This window comes from Balearica regulorum, chromosome 7 (genome assembly GCF_011004875.1).
Source record: "Balearica regulorum gibbericeps isolate bBalReg1 chromosome 7, bBalReg1.pri, whole genome shotgun sequence".
Lineage (NCBI taxonomy): Eukaryota > Metazoa > Chordata > Aves > Gruiformes > Gruidae > Balearica > Balearica regulorum.
In genome coordinates, this window is record NC_046190.1 from 1,140,611 (window position 1) to 1,158,432 (window position 17,822).

Consider the following 17,822-nt stretch of genomic DNA (forward strand, 5'->3'; position numbering starts at 1 on the left):
GTAGTGCTGCTGGTTTGGCAGGGAAATGTAAGCAACGATTTTAAACCGTAAAGTTGAAGCGTTCGTATTTTCTGTGAACTCAGGCTCAGCCCATTTGCCTGTTATTCATTCCTTTAATTTTTTTTGCTGGAGAGGCTGGAAGCTGTGATGCTGTCAGCAGCTAGAAGAGGCTTGCTCAGCTCCCCTCTCCTCGGAGCCACGGAGAGCAGGGAGAAGGCAGGAGAAACAAGCCCACAGGTTGCAAGCAAACAAGTTGCTCACTCTGGGGACTGCCTGCCTGCGCTGGGCCAGAGAAGGGAGCTGCTCATTTGCAGGGGCTGGTGCTTGTTTTTCCCCAAATCATTACACCGGGTATGATGACTCACTCCTAACTGCTCGAGGTTACCTGTGACCAAGCCTCAAAGGCTTAATTTTTAATGAGAAGCTACCAAAGGCTTCTTCCACGGCCTGGCAGAAGCAGAGGGCACGCCTGGACGGCGTGTGGTGGTGGTGTCGGGGCAGCAGCACCTTCTCAGCGGCAGCACCCACAGAGGCAGCACGGCACCTGGAGCGCCTGTCTCCAGCAGCTCCAGCAACGGGGGCAGCAGCAATGGTAACGGGCACGTCTCCTTCGCATGAGCAAATTCGTGTTATGAGGATTTTATTTCTATCCAAGATAGGAGAAGGGCCTCGTTCGAGGGGGTGTCCATGGGTTATTTGCACCTGATGCTGCTGCCAGGTCCCCCAGAGAAGCTTTCTGCGCTCCGTGCCACACGTGGAGCTTGCTGGGGCCCGGGGAAGCGGTGGCGGAGGTGCTGTGCCCACTCAGGACCGCTCCGCAATGCCGCCCGTCTCCTCGAGGCCCCGTCCTGCGCTGCTCTCCCCCCCGGCAGCCCCAGAGGGGAGCCCCGAGTCCCCCCAGTGCCGGGGCGATGTTTCCCCGCAGCAGAGGCGGACCCGAGACGCCAGGCGCTGGCGAACAACCTCAACGCGATACGATCCCGAAAAACCTTTTTTTTCCGCCCCCCCCCGAGGACCACGGCAGAGGCAGCGCTGCGCCGGCGGGGGCCGCCCCCGGGGCTGGCCAGGCCGGTTACCGGGTGCCCCCCCCACCCCCGCCGGGCGGCCCCAGCGCGGCCCCCGCCCCTCCCTCGCCCCCCCCCCCCCCCCGCGCCGGGCGGAGCCAGCCGGCGGCGCCCCGCTGCGAAGTGGAGTTTCACTCGGCGGCGGTGCCGGTGCGGAGCGTGGGGTGCCCCGGCTCCGCCGCGCCCCGTGCCATGTAGGATGCTGCCGGCTCCCGCAGCCAAGCGGCCGCCGCCCCTGCTCTGGCCCCCCGCCGCCGAGCCCCCGGCGCCCCCCTGGGCCTGGGTGGTCCCGGCCGCCGCAGGGCTCCTCAGGGTGGGCGGCGGCGGCGCCGGGGCTGCTCCCCCCCATCCCCCGCCGCCGCCGCTGCTGCTGCCGGCGCCGCCGCCGCCCGCGCCCCCCCCGCCCGCCGCCCTGCTGCGGGCCGCCCCGGGCTGGCGCGTCCCCTGCGAGCCGCTCCTGCCGCTGCTCGCCGCCGCCGACCAGCACGCCGCCGCGCTCCTCCACGGGCAGGTACGGGCGGCTCGGGCCGGGCCGGGGGCGGGGGGTGGCAATTCTGCGGGGCATCCGCCGCGGGGGCAGAAGTTTCCCGGCGCCGCTGCCCGGAGCCCATCGCCAGCCCCGGGGACGGAGCCTCCGGCAGCCGCTCGCCCGTGGGGCGGCTCGGTCCGGGCAGCGGCGGGACAGGTGCCCGCGGAGCCGCGGGGGGGTGCGGCGGGCTCTGCCCGGCCCGGCTCGGCTCGGCTCGGCGCGGAGCGCTGCGCTGTAGGCGCGGGTTGCGCGGCCCCGCTCCGCGCTGCTCGGCCGGGCGGGCGCCGCCGGAGGCCCGGCGTGTGGCGGGGCTCCCACCGGGCGTGGGGCCGCGGGAGGGAGCGGGGCTGGGAGAGGGTCTGCCCGGTCTCTGCTGCGAGGCTCGTCTCCGTCGCCCGGTAAGGGCCGGTCGCAGGATGCGTTTTCTGCAGGAGGAGACCAGAAAGGGAGAAATACAGTCATACGTAACGTCAAGTGTTTTGAATATTGATAAAGGCTAAAGTTTGAGTCACGTCAGTTGGACCAATCTGTCTCGTCAGTGCTTTCCCTGATGAGTATTTCAATTATTAATTGCTGTCGTAAAGCTGCTTGAAATAGAGTTTTTTGGGCTGGAGTCTTTGTCCTGTTACAGCAGAGACATCGGAAGCCATACTCCGAGTTTTGCCTCGTCTTTATATTTTTTGCAAGAAAGAAGTAAAAATGAAACGGAGATGTGAGCCCTGTAGTATCCGCTCGATTTCGTGTGAGGATTTCCAGCCTTTTCGAGCACGAGCGTCTCTTGTGGTTTGGGAGCAGAGTGAGTGGGAGGCAGAAAATAGGTAGTGCTGGGTCTAATGAAACAGTAACATCAATTATTCCCCAGTGTGAGACCACTTAAATAAACTGCAGAGGTGGTTTTACTGTGGGAACCCAATTTGCCAAACGAATTTAAGTTCAGAGAAAATACGTTTCCGACATTTGTCTCGAGGCGAATTTTAAAAGCGCTTTCTCGTGATGTTTTTGTTTTGTATGTGAGATTCTGTTTGAGCAGAGAAAAACCAAGCTTCCCTAGCTCCTAGCAGCCATTAGCCAAGTACTGGTTTTACTGCCAGGCTACTGATTTATGGCTTTCTAGAGCAGTTTATAATGCCAGTGCCACGTGCCACTCACCGTATGATACCTAAAAAAGCCCACAAATGGTTGTCGGACCAAAGAGACGTGTTTGAAATTTTCTGTACTCTTTTTTTTTTTTTTATATCATTGGGAAATCATGAAAAGCATCGGTTTACTCGGGGTAAAATCCTTTTGTTAACTTTTCTTCCTGTTTTGTTGGTTCCCCCCCCCCCCCAACCCCAGTGGATATTTGGAGCTCATTCTCCAGTCATAGGATTTTCACCTTCTTCGAGCGTGGAATTTGTTCCTGTTTTTCCACCTGTGTACACATCTACACTTCCACCTCATGCTGGGAAAAACTGGATCGATAAAAGGCTACCGAACTGCAAAGTAAGTCTGATCTTGGTACGCTGAAGTATTTTAAGGCTAAAGTATACAAAGCATCTGAGCTGTGGGTTTTGTGAATTGCGAAGGCGTGCGAAAGGTCAGTAGTTTGTCAGGCAAAACCCCGTGGAGGAGGGATGTTGTAAGGGATGGCTCACGGGGGAGGCTACTTCAGCAGTTACACGTCTTCGCTTTTCTGAAGTTATAAAAAGACTAAAACATCTTTACTATTAATCATTATTACGTTGAGTAGAATGTTTTAATTTTACTATAGGATGTGATTATGAGAGTTTTCCGTTTTCCCTTTCTTCTTGGTACTTCCACTATTTTTTCCCCCAAAGAGGTGCTGTGGTACAGCGCTGGCAGCGCTGATGTCACCGCGAGCGCCGCCACGTCGCCGGCACCACGGTGTGTCCCTCGCGGTCCTGTGCCCTTGTCCCGCCCACAGTTACCTACATCTGCACATCTGCCTACCTGAATAATTAAAGCACGGCTTTGTGCCTTTACCCCATCTCCCTCCCTCGCCCCCATCTCTCCGGGCTGGAAGGCGACTGGTGTCTCCGAGTTGCGGATGGGCTCGTTCCCGAGTAGCTGTCTCTGAGACACGATTGCCTTCAGCGATTCTTTTCTTTTTGTGAGGCTGCATCACCCAATGGATGGAGGAGAAATCAGTCTATTTTTGCAAGTTTGTCCCTGAATTGAGATACTATCTGCATTGTAATATTGACTTAAAGATGCTTTATTCTCACTCTTATTTCTGAGTTTTGTGTCTCTAGCCTTAACATTCTTTTATTTATTTATGCTGGACAGATATACTTGAATAATGCATTTGCTCTGGATTCGGCGTGGATATATCCTGAGGAATCGCGACTCTTCCAGGGAAATGAGAAACCTCTGTTAATGACAAACCAAGTAGCAATGGCTATAGCCAGGCCAGCTGCTGCCTCCAGGCCTCTGCCCACAGTGGTGTTGGCACCTCAGCTGATCCCAGGTCAGTAGGACATAAATATTTAAGTAGTTCCATTTGGGTTTTTTTTGTTTGGTTGGTTTTTAAATGCATCTCCCAGAGATGCATAAGCCGTTCTCTAAAGTAAGGGTTTCATTCAGCTGAAAATCTCTTGCTTGATCTGAACCTTGCTGGCAAAGCACGTTTCGTCCTCTAAATGACTTCTAAAGGAAGAAAAGACCACGTGTAGTTACAGAAGACCCTAACAGATTATTCCGTAACTGGCTGTTGACTTTCAGACTGAAGGGGCCAGCCACTCCCAACATACTCGGTTTATTTTCAAACAAGAAATTGCTGACACAATTCCGGTATAATTCTCCTATTGGCTGCTAATTTTAGGAATTTGATGTGGTCTGTGCAGACAGCTATCATAGAGAAGAGCGATTGATCCATCATCTTGTTAAGACCCAGTTATGCAAGATGATATTTGTGAAATAAATTCCGTTAATCTGCATAACTCCAGTATGTCACAGCTGTTAACAGAAAAGTTTAGCTTTATACTAGGAAAAGAACAGAAAATACGTTGCGGTAAAACCGAATCTCTCTATTTTGGTGTTCCAGTAGTAATTTGAAATAGCAGTTGTCTCACGGAAGAGGTTAAGAGGTAAAATGCTACTGATGTTTAAACCCCTGACACACAGTCTTAAATTCAGAATTAGGATGTTCTTAATGGCTTGCTGTCACTGCCTCTTCCGTTGTTAGATGGAAGGTGACGCCCGTTCCGTTGGCAGCGCAGCCCCTCTGACCTCGGTCCTGGCCGCATCGAGTACCTCTCACTCTGCAGCTGCGTAGCACACGGGAAGTTTTCTTGTGTTTTGCCGGTAATGCAGAGATTCAGTGAGAGCGTGCTGGAAGACATCCTTACTGTTTGGGTTCGTTTGCCAGACTGATTCATTAGCAGCGAATATTGTTCTCTGTTGAAACACGCTGAACCGCTCGAATCGGTTCCGTATTTCGGCGTTTTAGCAGGCCGTTGCAGAAAGCTGCCTTCCCCTCCTGCCAGAATCGCCCGATGCTCAGCTGGAGCGCTGCAACGAGAGCGCCGCGGGCAGAACCCCGTTACACCGATGCGTTCCTCCCGGGGTGCCGTGGGAATACTCGAGCTGTTCCCAGACGGGATGCGCTGTTCGAAGCGTGGTTTCATGGAGAGGCGTGATGGCGAGGGGGGGGAGAGGTGCAGGGAGAAGCACGAAGACCCCCCAACCATCCTTCTATATCTTCCCATCCTTCTCCAAACCTTATTTCTGACTGAGGCAAGCGATGGTAATCCAGTGACATCCCAGACCGTGCGTGAGCTCCCGAGCTGGTGCAGGGGAGCGTGTACGGTGGTGGCATTACTGCAGGATGGCGGTGTCGGTGCCCTACAGCCGTCATCAGAAGCCGCGTCTAGGAAGCGTTATGGTAGTGCTTGAAGTATTTCCTATATAATCTTTACACTTAATATGAAGAATAATAAAAATACTGAGAGCAAATTGCTTAGTTAAGTGGTTTAAACTGAGAAGTTAATAAGCTTTTTGCAGGCTGTGTGGCTGTATTCATTTTGAAAGCCTGTCTTACGGCAGGTTTGCCTTCCACAGTTATCGGTAATGATATAATTGTTTTCTCAATGTATCAGCAATGTTACAAAGATAAAGGAATGAGGCATCAGAGTTTGGCGAATGGTAATGCACATAATTTAACAGCTGTGAGCTCCAGCTACTGGGTGTTATTTTCTGTAAGAAAAGGAAGCAGCTATTATTCTCACGCATATTGCAAAACATGAATTTATGTACTTACCATTTTGTGTATCTAAAGTGACTAGTGACATTTTATTTTCCCACCTAGGAATGATAGCTTGCTTTATGTCTACTGGATGCTGCATTTTTTGTGTGGAAAGCAGTGCCTAGATGTTTTTGCAGAGAAAGGATGAATGTTTTTGTCTCCTGTATTGTGCTCTCTGCTGCGTGGATGAGGTCAGGGCTGGTTTGGTCCTGAGTCAGGTGTGCCCGTATGGCATCTGTGCGTTCCGCACATCCCCGTGGGGTGAGGGAACACCCGCAGGGCCCCTTGGTGGCACCCTTGAGATGAAAGCTGTAGCCCCCCAGAACATGCTGTTCGGTGCTTTTACTATTGTTGGTGCTATTTTAGATGTTTGAAGGTACGTTCTTGCAGTTTGGTGTTCCTGGCTCTCAAGAGCATCGCCGACAGTGGTTCCTTGTAAAGCGGGTGTTCTTACTGCTGCGTTCGAGAAGGTTTTCCCGGGAAACCTTGGAGAACAAGCCTTTCCTCCAGCCTCCTGTGAGGGAGGGAGCAGGAGATACAGGTGAAGTGTGTTGTCATCTCTTGAAGACGTGAAGTTCCCCAGAAGTGCTTCAGAAGCCACCGGTGGCAGAGCCCATGGCGGGCTGCCGCTCTGGCAATGGCTGGGCAGTGAGGGGAGCGAGGGAAGCATCCCCGTCGAGGTCAGAAGAAATCCTGTGACTTTTGTGATGTTGAGATGATGGCTTTCAGCTTACAGCCCTTGAAATCCGTGTTTGCCTTCTGCTTGCTGGAGGGTGACTATGAAATGCAAGGTTAGCGAGTCAGTGTCTCCTGTAGTGGTGTGCACGGTCCCGTATCGCGCTGGCTCTCCAGGAAACGCCCGTGCGATGCAATGCCTCTGCTGAACCTAACCGGCTGTGGGCACGCCGGCAGAACCACTCCTGTAGTGTCGTTACTGGGCTCCTTACTGAAGACCATAATACTCTGCAGCTCGTTTCAGGGTATCGTGCTTTGAGCAGATCATCTACGTACAGACCCAGGAGTCCTGCAGGGAGACCCTCAGCCTGCCGTAAGGACTTCCAGCCACACTGAACCGAGGCCTGGCCACAGCCAAGCACGTAGAAACGAAGGTCGCTTCTGTAAATCTTCCCAATGGCTTATTGAATAAAAACCCTCAAGAGTTTCTAGGGGCTAAGTCATGGGCAGTTGCTCAGCAGCAATTTGGGGACCTGAATAACCATGAAAATGGTTTTATGGTAGAGGAGCTTTGGCTAGGTTGTTGGGTAAACGGAACCTGGATGCTGTCTTCTGCACTTTTCTCAGAGCAAAGTAAAATCTAGCATTTCACAGAACCCCAGCCTGGTGTGGGTGGGCAGGGACCTCCCAGCCCATCCAGTGCCACCCCTGCCATGGGCAGGGACACCCTCCACTAGCCCAGGTTGCCCAAAGCCCCATCCAACCTGGCCTTGAACACTGCCAGGGAGCCAGGGGCAGCCACAGCTTCTCTGGGCACCCTGGGCCAGGGCCTCAGCACCCTCACAGGGAAGGATTGCTGCCTCCCATCCCATCTCCATCTCCTCTCCCTCACCCTAAAGCCGTGACTCCTTGGCCTGTTACTACACTCCTTGATTTGAACATCTGTTTTCGTTTTGAAACATTTGACAGTCCTCAAATGGATTCCCGCCCTCCATTTCAACATAAATTGCATTTTCTTACTGGTCTTGACTGTCGTACTGGCCCTGGTGCTATGGACATCTCCAGTAATAGCTGCTGAGGTCTCCGCAGGAGAACGCGTTGCGGCAAAGACACTGCGTTCTTGGAGGTCTCCTTCGGGGAGCCTTGTCAGAGCCACGAGTGCTGGAGGAGATGCTGAAGAGGTGGAAACCTTCTGATACTTTTCATCGTTAACAAAATGCTGAGAGTATTTTTTTCATTTGTAACGGGGCAATCTAACCTGGAATGAAGACTTTCAGTGTTGGTCTCCTTGAAGTAAAATAGTCTTCTTAAATCATGGAATCATAGAATGGTTTGGGTTGGAGGGACCTTAAAGATCATCTAGTTCCAACCCCCCTGCTGCGGGCAGGGACACCCTCCACTAGAATCGTGTATTTTATTTTATTTTCATTCTTTTTTTTTTTTCTTTTTTGTTGAATGATTTTTCAGTAGAAAATATTTTCTGCTAAGTCAAAGCTTTGTTGCTGCCTCTACATTTCCACAGTGTCTCTTTGCTCAGAATCAATCTTTTTTTGCTCTTTCATCCATTGGTGTTGAAATGAGAAATACCAGAATGAAAAGTTCATGTATATTCTTTCACCAAATTGCTCTAGCATTGCTGATCCCATGTATAGATTAAAATTTTGATCCTTCTTATTAGTGCCCTTTTCTTTCGTTTAATCCCACTAACCTTTACCGAACTGAGCCAATATTTTTCATAGCAAATATCAGTGTTAGGATGTATATGCATATACACATATATGTGCAGGTACAGTTTTCTAGGCAATTTCAGCTTCAATTTCAGACGTTACAAATCTATGAAGAAATGTCGTTGCTTTGTGTTAAATTTGGGTTCCATTCTCTTGTGGTTTTTAACAGTTTTGAAATACATGACACAAGTTCTCCGACCTTCTGTATTTCCTAAACTGAAGGATTTCAGTCCCAGGAGTCCTGTACAAAACTTTAAAGTTAGGAGCTCTTTCTCTTACGATTTTTTTTTTTTTTTGGGTCAGGTTTTGGGCCTCTCAGGATTTTTTTTTTTTTATTTTTTTATTTAATGTGCATGTGGAAGGGCTCTCTGTTTGTAAAACAAGAGTAGCGCTGCAGGAACTTGAATATCCCTGAAATGCCATGAAACCCCCTTGATTTGTGGAGCATTCAGGCACTGCAGAGACGAACACTTTATTAAATCTCTGGGAATGCTTGGTTTTAATCACAGCCTTTACAGAGTGTTTGTGCTTTTTGTGTTATCTACCCAAATCAAGTGAAAACTGTAGCCCAGTTAAGATATGTTGTTTTCCATTTAAATTATAGAAATAAAATGCCATGTGTTTATGGGAAAGGCTTGTAGTTCTGACCCTTTCGTAAGATTATCCTAGCTGGCCCCAAGACCCCGTTATAAAGAAGTCCAGATCATTCAGTGATTTGCAGAGGCTGTTTTGGTTCGTGAGGAGCCAGGTATTTTTATTTATTGCATATGAGCAAGAAAGTGAGGTCTTAGCGATGCTGTTACTGGCAGACTCGTGCAATAGCTGGAGTTTACAAATGGAAAAGGCAATAAGCTTTTTCCTTTTCTTTGCATTGGGCTAAATACGTTATTGAAGTCAATCCACTGCTTCGTTTTCTTGCTTCACTTGCTCAGCAGCTGACCCTTCAGACCACGTGCAGTTTAGATAGCGGGTCCAGCAGGTTCTCAGTCTTCTGCATTCTGCAAGTGTCAATACCGGTGCTAAAAATGTGTGTGCTGTAGGTCTTCCAAGTGTCTGTGCTTGATAAAAAGACAAGGTTCCCTGCAAGAGGCAATAGAAGCTCCCGTTAAAATGTTGACTGGGGCCAAGGCCTGATGGGGCCGGGGGGGGCCCTGCATTGGGGGGGGGGGGGCCCTGCATTGGGGGGGGGGCCCTGCATTGGGGGGGGGCACTGCACGCAGGCAGGCAGGAATGGGAGTGGAATTCCTGGCACCCGAGGAGAGCACCCAAACCACGGTGCAGCCGCACCACACCGGAGCGGGCTCTCCCTGGCGAGCGGGCGGGCTGGGGTGTTTGTAAATTGCTGTTCAGTGAAGTCTGGATTGTGTAAGAGATGAAGAAACGAGAGGAGGGGATTAACCGAGCAGCAACAGCGTCTCCATCTTCAAAGCTCAAACCCGAGGGTGCACCCTGCTGAGGGCCAAGGGGTACTGCTGTGCCGGATTGGCCAGGTGAGCCCCCCAGACCCCCGGCACTAGGCTCGGTTTAAATAACGCTTTGCATTTCCTCCTCTTATAGAGATACTCTTGTTCTATGGAAAGTACCCAACTGGAACGACATCCCAGTCTGCTCAGGCGTATCGGTCCGATTGACTTGGTGGCACCAGGAAACACCTTTTACAGGGTAGAGGGCCAGGTGGGGCAAGCAAGGAGAATAGCTGGGGCTTGGTCCCAGGGGCTTGTCGTGCACAGCCTCCTAATCCTATCAATGAATAAACCAGCAGTGAAAGTAACTTATCTTCCCAGTTGCTATCCATTTATGGGGAATTATTTTAAAAAAAAAAAAATCCAAATATTCACAATATCAACAGGTATGACATTTACCTCTGACTCCCTAAACTTGGACCTCCCTCTTTTTTGTGTTTTGTGGGTTTATTTGTTTGTTAAACCTCTTTTCACTTGGGCAGCATCAGCTGAGATGCAGTGACTGTTTCTGAAACAGCTTTGTAATCACAAGTGATGGACTTTTGATTTGTGGGTTTTTTTAATAGCGGGGACTGTGCAGCGCTTGGATGCAGCGAATTGGGTAAGAGAGGGGTGTGCAGCAGGGTGGGTGCCTGAGGCCAGGGCGGGCAGCAGGGAAACCCAAAACCAACCCAGGGATACGGGCAGGCAGGGTGTTAGGGTCAGGTGGTTTAGGAATAAAAACAAGGAGCTTGTATATTGCTTTAAAAAGAAGTAAGAACGGTATATATCCTTCTATGGGCGAGGTTCAGGACCTCAGCATTACTAACTGTTATTAACTCTACGGTCAAAGTATTTAACTTCTATTTAATTGAACTGCTGTTTAATTTTATATGACATCCATAACATTTAAATTGAAACCCTTAAAAATAGTTTTTTATTTTAAATATACATGGAAAATATTTCAGATCCCCGAGGAAGCTACTCAGTACTTGGTGTGATTTTTTTCCTAGTAATGTTGAGTTCTGGTATCCTTTTCCCGTGCTAAACTGCCCCAGGTTAACGTGGGAAACAGCACAGACACAGGAGGTTTGGTGGTTGGAAAGCTTTGGTAGAAACGAAGTGCTGTGTGTTTCCATATGTGTGGTGTTTACCTGGATAGAGACAGAGCAGCACGTTGCAGTGGAAGTCTGTTTGTGTTTTAATTGTGTCTTTGGGCTATTCTGGGCAAAAAAGAAGAGGCAGCCAGGTCAGCGTCTGCGTTGGTGCCCCTCGGTCCTCACGCGAAGCAGGACCTGCTGACGCAGAAGAGCTCTTGCGGGGTCTTTGGGCACTTGCTCATGGGCTGACAGGGTAAGCAAGACCCAGCGATTCGTTGGGTCATTAAAAAAAGTTACAAGGAATGTTATGCTCGTGTGTATTAATGCTTTTTTCTCCAAGAGAGACGAAAAGTTCAAAAGGTCTTTAACCTGCTTGAAATTTTTTCCTCTTATTTTTTTAATGTGGGTCTTTTGGGAAAGATATTCATAACCTTTGGTAAAGATGTTTTCCTGTAGGTAAAACTGAAGACAAAGACGGAAAGACTATAATAATAAAGTGGAATTTAAAGTTCATTACGTTGTACAGTAAGTTTTCACAATACGGATAATTTTGTTACATGAAAGGGAAGGTTTTGAATGAAGGTAAGAGTGGATCTTCATATCTCACAAGTGTTAGTAGTCTTTGCTTTTGTCTTGTTAAGTAATTTCTGTTCTTTTGGGTGTTTTTTCTTCAAGGAGGGAAAATCTTGTGGCTTCAGATTTTAACGTGTTAGATGATGTCAGTAGCCAAAGTTTTGGTGTGCTCTGCCTGGTTGCAGAGACTGTGTGTGAGTGTAGGGAGGGCACTGGCACAGACCGGGGGAGCAGAGGAGTTTGCTGGATTTTGGAAAGGACATTGGGCACATTCTGTGCTGGATGCGATACGTCTGGTGGGTCTCTGCGGGGTTGGCCTTTATGTCGCTGATGGTCTCCTTCCCCCCTGGCAGGTGATGGACACTACTTGAGGGCAGTGCGTTGTGGCACGTGATTTAGCACATGCTGTAGGACCACCATGTCCATCTGTCTCTGTCGGGATTGCGTACCCGTGTGGGGAAGGCTGACAGCCTGCTCTCAGTGTCCCCGGGAGGGAGACCCTGGCTTCGGGCAGTGGTGGTTGTGCTGTTCTACCCAGCCATGTGCTGACCAGACACAGCAGCGTGGCCCATGCTGGTTTGGCCTACACCAGGAATGGTTCCCGATGATTCCGTTATGTAGCCGGCAGGTCGAGATCTGGTGCCTGAAAATGGGTGTTCTAGGTCAAGAACAGGAAGCGGGGTACAACTCACAAGCGTTTTGTAGAAGATGCTGTGCTAGAAGAGAAGGCACAACAGAGACAGCTCCTCTTCTACACCTCTATGTGTAGACCTTTCTCCACATGGATGTTAGCAGGTAGAGCTTTGGTGATCACGCGTCATCCTTTGTGATGGGTTTGCTGGTGGGTTACAGTGCCTTCACTGTGTTTCCCCACTGTTGGTGAATTATCTCTGAATAATCTCTTCATTGCTTCTCCAACTGTTCTATGCTCTTCAATTGCTTCACACCAAAACATGCTGCCCATCGTGGATGTTTCCCCCTAACCTGTTTGCCTGAGAAGAGCAGAGCTGGAAGGCTGGGGGAGGACACCGAAATGGGGTTTGTTACTTCAGCAGACAAGTATTACCTCACTACCCAGGATGTAGTGTGACTTGGCAAAAACGGATTTGGGGAAACCACCAGCACTAGGAAAAAAAATGGTGGGTTTTTTCCATCCAGGGTATTGGAATACTACCATATTGATGGTGGTATTTTACTACTATTTTCAAGGCATTTGACTCTTGAAAGTCGTGTAAATGTGGGGTGATCAATGAGGATTCTGAAAAAAACACTTTCAAGAGGTTTTTGGAAATACTTACAGCAAAATCTGGTTTGTTTCTGAGAAGAACTTCTCTCCAGCTACGCTGAGTGCAGATGGAAGTCCCTACCTCTGCAGAAGTCGCGTCCTGGCCAGCTTCCAGTGGCTTTGGCAAATCATACTTTGTGTTAGAGGTTGATAAATTGCCGAGATGATTGTTCAGCTGGCTGCAGAGCAAGAGAGTGGGCTTGGTGACCCCCAGACACCCTGTGCGTGCTCTCCTCTCAAGTATGAACAATTATAGGGGTAGTCCTTTCTTCATGGAATTATTTAGCAGGAGAGAGGGAGAGAGAACTTCATCAAAGGCGGGGAAATCGCCAAAACTTCTCTTTCAACCGACTGATCAAACTTTAATCAGGGGATTGATGAAACTTTAATAAGGAAGCCCTGCTTCAGGAGCGTTGCTCATCTGTGCTGGTGGAAGACTTCAGCTATCCAAGCAACTAAGGCTTACATGATTTTGCTGCTTTCCTGGGTTCTTTGGGGAAATTCTGTCTTCTTCTCCAAAATAAAAGAATCAAATGAAAAGTAAACAACCTATCTGCTCCTGTACCCTGTAGGAAACCAGGAGAAAAGTAATTTTTCTAGATAACATTATTTTTCATAAGAGTTACAGAAGATGTTTTGTGGATTTTTCCCAACTGCCAGCAGCTGGAGTTAGGAATGAGTGTAAGCTCTTGGAGGCCAGGTGTTTAACCTGACCTAATGGTCTGTGCTGGTCCTCAGGTGAGTAAACAATAAACTTGTATTAAACAGTTGGATTAGTTGGACACTGAATTTTTTTTTAAATTTATTTTCTTTTTATTTCCATCGTGACTCCGGCAGAATAATCTGTTTTTCATCTATCCACGGTTGAATGATCAAAACTTTAATATTTGTGGGCTTTTGCCTGCATGCCTGTTAGAACACCTGCATATGCATTAATTAAACAAATTCTTCTTGGCATTGACAAATACAGCAGAAATAAGAAAAGTGTGGGTTTTTTTGCGATGCTTACTGAAAATATTTGCTTCTGTTTTGCTAATGCAGAGCTTATTTTGTTGGCAAATAATGGTTTGTAAAGAGTTAGGAGCAAAGCTGCCAAAAGTTGGTATAATAGACAGCCTCAGGAGTCCCAATTAGCTGCAACCAGAGCAGGTTCCTTTCCAAAAACCACTGACCCAGTCTTCCCCCCAGCGCTAACTGGGGAGTGAAACGGCACCTGGCATCTGAAAGTCAAAACTTTTTAGGTGTCTGAAGCCAGAGCAGGATGGAAAAGCCTGGATGGGCTGTCTGGGCTGTGCAGGGGAATGGGAGCTGAACCAGGCGCGCTCGGCCGCGGGCGTCCGACCCAGAGCGGCAGCGTTGGGAGGGAATGCGTCCTGCTCCTGGGCCGCGTCCCTCTCCTCCTCGCAGAGATGCGTGCAGGAAGAAGAACCCCTGCAAACTCTGGGCACGCCTGGAGCGAGGAGTCTGATCAAATAGTGATTTTCTTTTTTTTCTAATTTTTTTTTTTTCCAGAGCTGCAGTTGGCTCTTACTGCCTGAAGGATTTCCACATGAACTGAAAACATTTGCTAAATGACATAATAAGCTAATGACTGCTTAATTTTTGAATACATAGCTCAGTGTAGAGGGAGTAACAGCTGGTGTTTGTCAAATTAGGTTTTCTCCTTAAGATTTTTACTACTCATTTTCTTGTTTATTTAACATATTTAGCCAAGATGGAGCTCTGAAGGTCTTCCCCCCCCCAAGCTTGTTAGACTTAAAGGTAAATGTTAGATAGTCTAAAGTGCATTTGAGCCTGGATGTGGAGGAATTCTTCCGAGCTCCTGTGTGAAACTATTGCAAGTTTTCAAGGTGAAGAGTATTAGTACGTAAAACCTGTAAACCTCAGGTAAATGCATGGATATTACAGGAGAAGAGACAGGCAGGTAACGAACTTTGGAGGGTTAATAGAGCAAGTAACAATACCATTCAAATTTGAAATCAGACAACTTCTATTTAGGAAAAGTCAGAATAAGGGTGGTCACGCACCATTATGAAGCTGCAGGAGCTGAAGAAAATGCCAACCAATGTGTTCGAATATTTGACTTTTTTGTTGGGTTGTTTTCATTTAAATTTAATAGCTCTGCAGGGGTTATATATGACTCGCTACTGTCTTGTCCCCGTAGGTTATAAGGGTGCGTTCATATCTGTGGGGTTTTAATATCTAAAAATGCAACAACCACAGACTAGGACTTTAATACTAACGATTAGGAAAGGGGCTTTAAGAGTCTTTAGAAAATATGTCATATAATATATTTGCAATCTAGTTTCTCACCAAGGTGGACATGCAACCAGTGGCGGCCAGGTGGAAAATGCTGCAGACTTTTGCTCCGTCTTGCATTGAAATTCAGAACGCTGAAAACATCATCTTACATAAATCCACGGGTTTCCAACTAAAAATAAAATCTGTTGCATGTCACTCTTCCACAGGTGGTTGCCAGAATAGCCTTAAACCGGTCGGCAGCAATCAGACCCTGGCGCTGGCCGCCGCGGCCACCACTGCCATGGTGTCGGTGGAGCCCGAAGCCCCCCAGGGACCGTCGATGCCCAGCGTCCAGCCCTGCCACGTGCTGACCTTCTCCCCGATCAAAATCCCAGTCCTGGCTTCGCCTTTTCCAGGTAAGGTCACTCCTGGTGGCACTAACGAGCAGGTTTTTATGTTACTTTGCTTCCGAGCTCGAGTTTTGCTGTTGGTGTGCTTTGGTAAATTAAATATTTGGGGGATATAGGTGGCGTTGCTGCAATCCAGAACTGTTATTTTTTATAAAAGTTATTTTTTTTTCTGGTGCTGCTTTGAAGTGTTCTCTGAAAGCATGTGTTAAAAGTGGGTTCAGAACGCCACACGCGTTTGCAGCGTGCCGTTTGCAGGCAGCGCGTGACCTGAGCTGCGTCCCGTCACCGTAGCGGGGTCCGTAAGAAAACGTGGTCGTCGTGCAGCAGATCCTCAGGTTGCGATGCTGGGACTTGAAAGGTATCTGCTCGACATACGATAATATTCGATTAAGACTTAAGTAGGTCATTTGGGTGTTTATAAAATATGCTGGAGGAATGTAGCCACGGTTTTGTATTTTTTCTGATGGGTTTAGCTGTGGTTGCTTACTGGAAAAAATGCTGTTTGCTTAGCGTGGCGGTGCGTTACAACTTTCTGAGTGCGGCAGCTGGGGAGGTGCTGTGGCATCCCTGAGTCGCTGTGGAAGTTTGACCAATTTAAAGTCTTTAGGGTAATTTTTGAAACTGTATGTGCTTAAGGCTATATTTAGAAACGTTATACCAATACCAATTAAGTTAAAAATTTAAATTGGGGTGCATTTTCCATCTTTTTGGTACTTGAAGTGTAACACTGCAAGATAGAGCGAGATTGAATTTCACAGCAGGTATGCAGTTACGACTTTCCGTGTTGAGATGAAATCTTTTCATGAGAACCGTACCTCGGTAATTACCGTTCCCGTTGAGCAGCCATTAGAATCGCCTGGATAAACGCCCGCCGAGGGCTGGCGGCAGCACCTTTGTGTCTCGGGAGTCTGAAGAGTGAACTGGCCCGTAGGAGTAAAGGTACGACACGTCCTCCAGACTGTGTCGAGGAAGGATGGTACCGAAGCGGGAGCAGAGAGCGGAGCTGTCGCTGCGGCGGGGCAGGGAGTTGTTTAGTGCTTCCCGCCGAGGGTCGTCCGACCTGCGGAAACCGTTCTGCCTGTTTGGAAGCGAGTGTCTTAGAGGAGAATCCAAAGGGGAAAACCCCCATTCTTTATCTGTGCTGCAAACCAGCATTACATGCCAGATGTGTTCTTCCCTGAATTGAGATGCTCGGGCGATCTGGGAAGGAGCCGTCGCAGGACTCTTGATTTACAGCCGCGGAGGTGAGCTCTGCGTGAAGTCTGTTAGACGTGATCGAATATTGTAATGCCGGGAAGCTCTACCGCTTCGGTGACTGGCTCAGCTCTGCGATGATAAACATGTCAGGCCATGATAATTGTTGCTTTCCTTTTGAATGAGTGTATGATAGGCTATCAAATATCACGCTTTGAGTGCCTGAGCAATCCTCCTATTATCAATCATTCACAGGAAACCACACACTTCTGGGTGTTTTCTCCTACAGAATATATAGTAGCTTTTTAGAAAAGAAAGCTTGAAAATGCCTGGTCCATGTACAGTAAACTTGAGATCCAGCTAACCGTTTTTCTCTATTAATCACCCTCTCTGGAGGGAAGGCTAGTGCCTTTGCAAAGGCTTACATAAAACATTTTTATGAAATTCCTTTTTATTGTGCTGGCGGAGAAGAGGACTCGGAGGTGTTGGGTTTAGATTATCTTTGTCAACACCAGCTCGATGAACGTCTTCCCCGGCTGGGGCTGGGTGGGAGGGGTGGAGGGTTTCGTGCCGTCGGGGCAGGGACCGGCATCCTCCGGCCGGGTCCAGCCGTAGCTGTACCTGATGGGAGAGGGGTGCCGGTTGCCGTAAGTGCTAACGAAGGAGCCAGGCTTTTGATAAGTGCAAATGAAGAGGCGGGAGAAGCCTGTGGGGAAGCCCAAAGGCCAGCGTGTGCTCCCCTGGGGCTGCCCCCGCTCTCGGCGGGGAGGTGCTGAGGCTGGATTCAGCTGGAAGAACGCTCGGCTGGCCAAAGGCAGCTCTCTGCTGTCAGAGAAATGTCTCTGTTGCCACTAAGTTAATGACTGGGGAAGCATCGAGAAAGCGTAATCTAATGTACAGATAATCCCGAGTGTGGAGCGTGCTTTATAGCCCTGTCGGCTCAAAACATCGGGGCGTTGGCGTTTATGAAAGATGACGTATTGTTCCCAAAGAGAAATACATCTTGGAGAGAGCGTACTCTGTGGCCCCTGGGGGCAGCTGTGTTTTTCTTGATCCGTGTGTGGTTTATAAAGTAAACGTGGTAATTAATGAACTTTCCGTGTTCTCCTTGTCTAAAGTTTATGCAGGCACTGCTCACGTAATAGGAATGATCTTAGGAAACAGAAGATGACGTTATTTCCATCTTAAATCTGCCTGTGTGTTGGTGCCTGTGAGACTGAACATGGTACGCTTGGTTATGCACCGTTAATTGATTCTGCAGGAGATCGGTATTCTGATACCACCTTGTGCAGTACTGTATTTCTAATCACGGCAGTTTGTTCAATCAATAATCTTATAA

The 17,822-nt window shown here is 48.8% G+C and overlaps 1 protein-coding gene across 4 annotated transcripts in view; it reads left to right on the forward strand.

Moving 5' to 3' along the window:
• Positions 1-1,169: 1,169 nt before the first annotated feature.
• Positions 1,170-17,822, forward strand: part of TCERG1L (transcription elongation regulator 1 like) — an 87,687-nt gene continuing 71,034 nt past the window's right edge. For all 4 annotated transcript variants that reach the window (XM_075757584.1, XM_075757585.1, XM_075757586.1 and 1 more), the window contains exons 1-4: positions 1,170-1,575; positions 2,929-3,075; positions 3,880-4,060; positions 15,107-15,295. In XM_075757584.1, coding sequence (XP_075613699.1) covers positions 1,264-1,575; positions 2,929-3,075; positions 3,880-4,060; positions 15,107-15,295 — 829 coding nt within the window. In that variant the 5' untranslated portion in view covers positions 1,170-1,263. The remainder of the gene's footprint in view (positions 1,576-2,928; positions 3,076-3,879; positions 4,061-15,106; positions 15,296-17,822) is intronic.